Consider the following 9,417-nt stretch of genomic DNA (forward strand, 5'->3'; position numbering starts at 1 on the left):
AACCCCCAAAGGGGGCCCCTTTTGGGGGGTAAAAAAAGTCCAAAAAAATTTAAAAAAATTGTTAAAAAAATTTTGGGAAATTTTAAAATTAAAATTTTTTTTTTAAAAAAATTTTTTTTTCCAAAAACCCAAAATTTTTTTAAATTGGAAAAAAGGGGGCCTTTTTTTTAAAAAAATTTTAAAAAATTTGCCCAAAAAATTTCCAAATTTTCCAAAAAAGCCCAAAAAAAAATTTTAAAAAATTTTCCCTTAATTTTAATTTGGGAAAAAAATGCCCAACCAAACTTTTTTTTTTTTTTTTAAATTTTTTAAAAAAAAAAAAAAAAATTTAAAATTTTTTGGAATTTAAAAATTTAAAAAAAAAATTTTTTTAAGGAATTTTAAAATTTAACTTTTGGGAAAAATTTTTAATTTTAAAATTTTAAAATTTAAATAAAACCCTTTTTTTTGGGTTTTTAAAAAAAAAAAAGGAAATTTTCCCCTTTTTTTTAAAGGGATTAATTAAAAAAAAATTTTTTTTTTTTGGGCCCATTTAAGGGGAAAAAAATTAAAAGGGGAATTTAAAAAAAAATTTTTAATTTAAAAAATTTTAAATGGAATTTTAAAAAAATTTTTTAATTTTTTTTTTTTAAAACCTTTTTTTTTAAAAAATTTTGGGGTTGGAAAAATCTTTTTTGGGGGGAAAAATAATTGAATTTGGAAAAAACTGAAAAGGGGTTCCTTTTTTTCCCTTTTAAAAATTAAAAAAAAAAATACTTTTTTTTTTTGGGAAAAAAAAGTTTTTTAAAAAAATAAATTTGGAAATTTGGGAAAAAACCCCGGGTTTGAAGGGAAAAATTTGGGTTTAAAAAAACCCTTTAAAAAAAAAAATTTTTTGGGGAAAAAAAAATTTTCCCCCCCCAAAAAAAAAAAAAAAAATTTAATTTTAACCAAAAAATTTTTAAAAATTAAAGGAAAAAGGGTTTTAAATTAAAAATTTTTAAAAAAAAAAAAAATTTAAATAAGGGGTTCTAAAACCAAACCCCCAAAAACCCAAAATAAAAAAATTAAAGTTTTGGGAAATTAAAAAAAGGGGGGGAAAAAAATTTCCTTTGGGGGAAAAAATTAAGGGTTTAAAATTTTTTTAAAAAAATTTTTTAAAAATTTAAACTTTAAAAAATTAATTGGGAAAAAATTTAAAAAAGAAACCCCAAAAAATTTCAATTTAAAAAACCCAAAAGGGAACCTTTGGAAAAAATTTTTTTTGGGTTTTCCTAAAAATTTTTTTTAAAAATTAAATTTTTAAATTTTCTAAGGCCACTTTTTTTAATTTCTTTGGGAAAAAATTTTTTTTAATTTTTTTTTGGGGGGTTTTAAAAAATTTTTTAAAAATTTTTTTATTTAAAAATTTTTTTTAATAATTTAAATTTTATTTAAATTTAATTTCCTTCCCAACCTTAAATTTTTTATTTTTCCCCTTTAAAAAAAATTTGGGAAAAAATTTTAACCTTTTAAAAAAAAAACCCAAAGTTTTTTTTCATTTAAAAAAAAAATTTTAAATTTTTTGAAAAAAAAAAAAATTTTTTTTTAAAAAAAAATTTAAAATTTTTAAATTTAAAAAAAAAATTCCCTTTTAAAAATTTTTTTGGTTAAAATTTAAAAAAATTTCCCTTTTTTTTTTAAATTCGGAAAAAATTAAACCCTTTTTTTTTTTTTTTTCGGGGTTTTTTAAAAAATTTTTTTTTTAAAATTTTTTTTTTTTTTTCAAATTTTTTTAAAATTTTAAATTTTTTTTTTTTAAATTTTAAAATTTCCCCCAAAATTCCCAAAAATTTCCTTTTTTTTTGGGGGGGGGGGGAAAACCCCAAACCCCGGGGGGGAAAATTTTTGGGCCCCCCCCAACCAAATTTCCCCTTTTTCCCCCCCCCCCAAAAAACAATTTTCCTTTTAAAAAAAAGAAAAAGGTTGGGGGTTTTTTTTTTTAACAAAAAAAAAACCCCTTTTTGGTTAAATTTTTTTTGTTTAAAAATTCCCCCCCCCTTTTCCTTTTGGGGAAAAAGGGGGGCCCCCCTCCCTTTTAAAAAAAAAAAAAATTTTCCTCCAAAAAAAAAAAAGGGTGAAAATTTGAACCCTTTTTAAAAAACCAAAAAAGGGGGGGTTGGGGCCCGGGGTTTTTTAAAACCCCCCCCAAAAAAAAAAAAGGGGGTTTTTATTTACCTTTTCCCAAAAAAAAAGGTTCCAATAAAAAAAAAATTTTTTTCCCAAAAGGGGGGGGGGTTTTTTTTTGGGGGTCAAATTTTATTTCCCTTTAAAATTTTTTGGGGGAGGCCCCGGGGGTAGGGGGAAAAAGGGGGAAAAAAAAAACCCCCAAAAAGGAGGAAAAAAATTTCCCTTTTTGGGGGAAAAAATTAAAATTTAAAAAAGGGGCCAATTTAAAGGGGTTTTTTTTAAAAAAGGGGTTTAAAAACCCCCTTTGAAACCCAAAACCCCTTCAAAATTTAAAAAAGGGAAGGACAAAATTTTTTAAAAGGAAAGAGTTTTTCCAAAAAAATTTTTTAAAGGTTTAATTTAAACCCCCTTTGGGTTTCCTTTTTTTTTAATTTTTTTTTTTAAAATTTTGGGTTTTCCTGGGCCCCCAAAAAATTTAAAAAAAATTTTTTTAAATTTTATTTTCCCCCTTTTTTTTTTTTTTTTTTTCCCTTTTTTGGGGGAAACAATCAACTTTAAAAACCCAAACAAAAAGGCCCAAATTATTTTTTTTTTAACCCTTTTTTTACCCTTTCATCCTCCTGACATCTCAGAAAGGGAGGCGAAAAGCACTGAAGGGAAGGGGGGGGTTGCTAGCAGGTTTCTGGGCTGAAGAGTATTATTATGCACAAACCCATCGGCATGGGAGGTATTACACAAGTACATTGAACTCAGGTCCTCCTGACTTCACCTTACAAAGTGTTAACTCACTGGAATTGATAGAAACAACGCTTAAGTTTACACCTTTAAGAATTCACACATTAGCTCACATGTTAGAGTTCACAAGTACGGGAGATTCACAAGTCAGGAGCCCACAATCCCACTCTCTCAGGGGAGGAGTCAATCTTTGGGTTCATACCTTTAAGAGATCATATATATGAAGCTCTTAGAGCCTCAGTCAGGGGTCAGTGGAGGAAATTGAGAAGCCAGGAGTCGGAGATGAGCTAGAGGCAGAAGCTGGAAGAGCTAAAAGACAAGCTGCAAGAGCTCTTTGAACCAAGGAGAGAGATAGACCTATAAGAAAACTAACTGGGCTATTTTGGAAGAGACAATAAAGGATTTTAACTTTTAACAAGCTGGCTGCATTTGAGATGATTATTACTTGGAATGGAAACTACGGCTGCCTTCAGAAACTCCCCAAGAAACCTGCACCCAGAGAGCACAATCATATTTTAGAAAGGAAGAGAACAGTACAAAACTTCCATTTAATGAAAGAGTTTATCCCATTCACAATCACACTTATGAGCACCAGCTCTATATTTCCCTCCATGTGGTGTTCTCTTTTTCTCTATAATATATGATTGTTCTCTGTGAGTGCAGGTTTCTTGGGGAGGTTTCCTGGAGGCAGCCTTAGTTTCTGTTTCAAGTAATAATCACTTCAAACACAGCCAGCTGATAAAATCTAAATGTTTATTTTTTCCTTCCAAGTCTTATCTCTTTCCTTGGGCCCGGTAGCTTTTTTAGAGGCCTATCTTTCAGTGGAGAAATGAAGGAGGAGAGCCTGCCACCATGGTAGTGTGAGATGGGATGAATGAATCTGGCTCCACCTCGGAGAGTGGGCTTCTTCTGAACTGACTCACTTCACTAACTCAGCTCCTTTTTATGCTCTTTTAGAGGTGTGAACTCAAAGGTTGACTCTTCCTCTGAAAGAGTGGGATTGTGGGTTTCTGACTTGTGAATCTCATACTGAATACTGATTTGTGAATCTCCCAAAAGTGTGAACTCCAATGAGTACTTAAATACATTAGTGAACTAGAGAATTTTCTAAGTACCATGCTGAATTAGGCAACTGACTTTTCATTTTGTAAGGATTCTAACACCTCTGTCCTATTTTTTCCTCTGTATATACTTTTGTTCTCTCTTTCCACCCCACCCATAATCTTATCTTCTATCACCCCTCCCTTTTCTCTTAAGAGTGTTTTTAACCTGCCCTACCCATCCTTTTCCCCTTTTTCTTATCTCTTCCCCTAGTGTTTCTACCTTCCCTTCTATTCTGTCACTCCATTGTCTTTCCTCTTTCTCCTCCTACTTCTTAGATTAGATAAATTTCTATTTATAAATTAGATAAATTTCTATTCCTAACGAAATGAGTAAGGTATTCCCTCTTTGAGTCAAAACTGATGAGATCAAGCTTCAGACAATGTTCATCCCCCTTCTTTCCCTTGGTTGTAATAGGTCTTTTGTGCCTCTTCATGTAATTTAATTATTCCATTATAACTTCCCTTTCTTCTTTTTCCAATAGGAACCTTTTCCCACCTCTTGATGTCAAAGTTCATTCACAACCATATTCTCTATCCATGTGATGCCCCACTCTGTCTGCCCCAGTGATAGATAAAGCTCTCAAGAGTTACAAATATAGTTTTCCCATCTAGAAATGTAAATAGTTATTGTAGAAGCTACCAGATCCTGGGTAATCCTGATTGTTGCTCCTTGATATTTAAATTGTTTTGGTCTGATATCTTGCAGTATTTTTTCTTTGAGAGTGTAGTTTTGGAATTTCGCAACAAGTTCCTTGTGGCATCTCTTTCCATAAGTGATTAATGAATGGAAGGAGGGAGGGAGGGAGGGAGAGAGAGACAGAGAGACAGAAGCAGAGAAACAGAGACCTAACTGTTAAAACAGTGGTAAGTAACAGGGTTCATCTTTGAAGGGAAGTGAAAACATATTACTGGCTTTTTGTGAGGTAAGGATTTGGTTTTTTCTTAAAAGTTCTAAAGCCTTCAATTAAGCAGCTTGGCAAATTTCCTCATGGGTTCCCTATATAGATCATACTGCACTACATCATACTGGACAGGGAACAGACCTATGAGTAAGTAAGTTCAGGGTTCAAGTTCTGTCTTTCATATATCTTAGTTGTCTGACTTTCACTTATCTCTCTAAGTCTAAAAATGGCACAGGATTCATCTATCTGCTGTGGTAGAGAAAGTTCCTTGCCTGGAACTTCCACTGTTCATTAAATCACAGATATATCACATTTATATCATTGTTATCAAGGGTATGTTATTATGCCCTTCTCCTGAGAAACAGGCTACCCCCTCTCTCAATATGACTGTACCCATAATCAGGCAGTACTCTGTGCCAACATCACCAACCCTATCACTTTCCTGCTTCTCTCCAAAACCTCTTCCCCTTCCAACTGAATTTGTCTCAGGTACAAAAGTCTTGGATCTTAACAAATCATAGCATATGAAAAGGATGGAATATTATTGTCTTTTAAGAAAAGACAAATACTAAAAATTTAAAGAAACACAGAAAGATCTGAATGAACTGATGCAGAGTGAAAAAGTCAGGTTTAGGAAAACAACTTGCAAAATTAGTATAATGGTGTAAATAGAAAGAAAAGAATCCTAAAAGTCTTCTGAACTGAGATGAAATTCAATGACCAAATTTGTTCCCAAAGAAGAGGACAAAAATATATTTTGTGATAATAATAATAATGACATTAATATTATAATATTTGCAGTAATAATAACCAGCACTATTTTGTATCTACTATATGCCAGACACTGTGCTAAGTTCTTCACAATTATTATTTCATTTAATTCCTACAACCACCCTGGGAAGTAGTATTATCATCTACATTTTAAAATGCAGAAAACTGAGAAAAGCAATGGCAAAAAGTGAAATCCCATGGCCACACAGTATTTGTTTCCTCCTCAGAAAAGTGATGAACTATGGATGTAGAAGGTAAAATATGCAGTGGTGAGGTGGATATTTGACATTAGTATGATGAAGACTTGAGCCATGTATCTGCCACTATCTGGGAGACTCTGAACAAGGCAGAGACTTGTCAAGGTCTCAGTTTCCTCATCATAAAATGAGGGTGCTATACTTAATGACCTTTAAGTTCTTTTTTCAACTTTAAATCTATGATCCTGGAATCCTATGAGATGTAATTATTTTACTCTGTTGGATTTTAAAAAAATATTTTATGTAATAATAGCACTTTTCAAATAATCTCTGATTTGATCCTCACAACAACCTTGAGAGGTTATGATTGCCCCCATTTTACACATGAGAAAACTGGAGCAGACAGGCTAAGTTACTTGCTCCAGGTCGCATAGTTTCTGAGGCCAGATTGAACTCAAGTCTTCCCATCTTTATCCATGATGGATAAAGTCCATTGCTTTAACTATTACACCCTCTTATATACTCCTTATTGCAAGGATTCATTTTTGGGAAGAGGGTCTATATATGAGTAGTAACTATGGAATAAAGTGGGAAGGCAGCTATAAAACTTAAAAAAATAAAAACCCTAGCTGTTTACCCTCCTGATGCATCTTTAATCTTTACCTTTTTTTTTTTTTTTAAACAGAATACTATGCTAATTGTCCTCCTTGCCTTGGCTATCTTTGTGACATTATGTGATGCTTTTTGCACATATCTTCCTTTGGAGATCCGTTTAGGGATTCCATTAAAAGGTAAATCTTTGTTTACAATTGTTTCCTGTCTCTGGGGACAGGAGGATTTATTTGGCAGGAAAAATGGCTGGGGCAAGCTTGAATGGCCAATCTATGTCCATTGGAGCCAAAACCCATGTGATGGGAATGGTTGGGAAATAGTGGTAAAGAATGGATTTAATTTAAAGATGTGCCTGAGAGGGAGAAAATAGGCAGCTGTCTAAAAATAAATGTAAGGTCCACCATCTCCCTGCTATTACATAATTAAGAGGGAGTACTTACTTTCTATATATGATAAGTTTCTAAGGGGTAGCATGAGTTATGGGTTAGAGAGCTAAGACTGCAGTAAAGACGACATGGGGATACATCCCACTATCAGCTTTGTGATGCTCAGCAAGGCAATAGTCCCTTCTGTTCCTCAAGCACCTATGTACTTAATTACTCCATGCCACAAGCATCTATTAAGCATCCACCGTGTACAAAAGCTAACAGCTCCAAAGGCAAAATTCGTCATAGGACGAAAATTAAGATCAAAAACAGAATCTATAAAAAAAATCCCTGTCTTAATATCCTACTGTTGATGTGCTAACACATCTTCCAAAGCAGGATATTGAACGTTTCTAATTGTCACCATGAAGGTTTAGAGAATGACTGATTGAATAGGTCAGGTAGTCAAAGGAAATGGTAGCGTCTTTTTGTAGATATTTAAAAGTGGCCCAGATTTTCTGTTGTGTGGATGATTTCATGTGGCTCTATTCAAGGTGGATTTAAGAACTTGGTCAAATTTTTTGTAAAGCATCAATTTCAATTAAACAGAAGATTTGACATATGTTCTCTCTTAGGTTGCAGGGATGACAGAGGCAAAATGCACAAATTTAACTCTGAATGGGACCAGGATTGTATGCATTGTGTATGTCATGAAAGTAGTGGAATAATCTGCTGTAGCATGTGAGTTCAAAGTTGACCCGAAATAGAGTAAGATGTAAAACTATGTAATCTCTGAGTTGGAATGTATTTCAGGGGCTATGGAGTAGAACTAATCTGGGAATCAGAAATCCTCATTCACACAGGGGGCCATTGGGTCTTTGTTTGAAGGTTTTCAGTGAAAGAAGCTTCTTTTCCTGCTGGAGACTTCTTGTGGTTAGGAAACTTTCAATACACTTAAAAATAGACTCTGTTCAACCTCTATCCCCAGCTCTCAGTTCTGTGCCCTAAAAAGTCAATCAAACTGAGCAACTCTCTCTCTCTACCCTGAGAAAGAAGTTTCCTTTCTTCAAGCTATGATTAACATATTGATGCTTTTATGACACTTTAAAAATTTTTTTTTCTATTTTTGTTATCCTGTGGATGTACCTCAGATGACCAATTTCCTTCATAAAAGGTTACTCCCTGAACTGAACAGTGAAAACACCACATGTAGTATCGGGCTTCATCTTGGGAAGACACCTCAGATATATACATGCTATCTCTGTGATCCTGGGCAAGTCATATGATATTTGTGAGCCTCCATTACTAGAAAAAGAGAGGGTTTTGAGTTTGATGGTTCTAAAGTCCTTTCAGGTTTGAAATCTAAGATATATTATATTTTTCTATAGAAATCTTAGTTCTGAACAATTCACTGGATCAGTCTCAGCCTTAGTTTCCTCATCCATTAAAAAATAAAAAAGAGGTGTCTGGACTTGTTGACTTCTAAGATCCCTTCAAGTTTGAAATCTAAGATAGTTTATTCTTTTCTGTTTAAATCTCAGATCAGAAACTTACTAGATCTGTGATCCTGGGTTTTAGTGCATGCTAACTAGCACCCAGAACCTGATTGTTCTCCATCTGTGGTTGTGCATAGAATGAATTGACTCATTAGGTGGTTAGGGAGGACAGGTGGTTGGTGACCAGAGGTTCACCGGAATAAGGATATGTGACTTGTTAAATGATTCATCAGTTTCCAAGCATCACTCTAATCTTTGCCTAATTTTCTTCTCCCAACAGGACATTGAGGCCTATGCTATATGATAAAGAGAAATGCACAGAAATTTTCAAACCAGATAAGTGTTCTTATATAGCTGTAGAGAGAAACAATCCTTCTGAACTCTGTCAAGTCGGATACTATATGGGTTAAGAACTCCGTCTCCTCCTTAAGATGTTGCTGACAGTCATCCCAATGGAACTTGCCCATGCTGGAAGCAATGGCCCTTTCCTTGGAATTCAGAGCATCAGAGGCTGGGAACCATGTTGATATTGGCTTGAATCTTCATTATATTGAAAGCATTGTCAAGTCTTAGGCACACTGATTTAAACCATAAAGCACCACCTCTCTGGCCTGTGAGATCCTCTAGACACCTAGCTTGTGCTCCTATCTCCTGTAATCTGTAATCTGTAGTCTGATGAATTCCCAAAGAAATATATTGTCCTATAGCATGAAATGGATCTGTTCTTTTCCTTTTAAAGAATCAATATTTAAATATTTAAAGAATTTAAAGAATATTTAAAGAATCAATGTAAAGAATCTGCCTAGCACATGGGTCTTTCTCATGAAAAATTCCTAGGATATACACTTTAGGGTTCAAACACTATATGGTTTTCTGCTTCTACTCATCTCCCAAATCTACATTTGAGAATCCCGGAACCTCAATCTTGGAATAACCCAAAAAATAATGGAAAGATACCTAACAGGTTCAAGATAGCATTTTTACCAATGATGATGAGTGGGGTAATTATAATACATCAAGTGTATGTCAACAAAAAAGGGAGGTTGCTCAGTCATATAGTGAGAATGAGGAATAATAGATGGGTAGCT

The 9,417-nt window shown here is 33.4% G+C and overlaps 1 protein-coding gene across 1 annotated transcript; it reads left to right on the forward strand.

Annotated features, from left to right (window-relative positions):
• Nucleotides 1-6,545: 6,545 nt before the first annotated feature.
• LOC116421964 (beta-microseminoprotein-like) lies at nt 6,546-9,043 on the forward strand. The gene is made up of 3 exons (XM_031956724.1): nt 6,546-6,647; nt 7,469-7,574; nt 8,610-9,043. The coding sequence occupies exons 1-3, from the start codon at nt 6,548-6,550 to the stop codon at nt 8,737-8,739; spliced, it is 336 nt and encodes a 111-aa protein (XP_031812584.1). The 5' UTR covers nt 6,546-6,547; the 3' UTR covers nt 8,740-9,043.
• Nucleotides 9,044-9,417: the final 374 nt, after the last annotated feature.

Source organism: Sarcophilus harrisii, chromosome 2 (assembly GCF_902635505.1).
Source record: "Sarcophilus harrisii chromosome 2, mSarHar1.11, whole genome shotgun sequence".
Classification (NCBI taxonomy): Eukaryota; Metazoa; Chordata; class Mammalia; order Dasyuromorphia; family Dasyuridae; genus Sarcophilus; species Sarcophilus harrisii.

Excerpts from the sequence above, each read along its gene's own strand:
- LOC116421964 (XM_031956724.1), top strand. The coding sequence starts at position 6,548 with ATGCTAATTGTCCTCCTTGCCTTGGCTATCTTTGTGACATTATGTGAT. Across the intron at positions 6,648-7,468 it reads TTTAGGGATTCCATTAAAAG|GTTGCAGGGATGACAGAGGC; the intron begins GTAAATCTTTGT and ends GTTCTCTCTTAG. Across the intron at positions 7,575-8,609 it reads GGAATAATCTGCTGTAGCAT|GACATTGAGGCCTATGCTAT; the intron begins GTGAGTTCAAAG and ends TTCTCCCAACAG.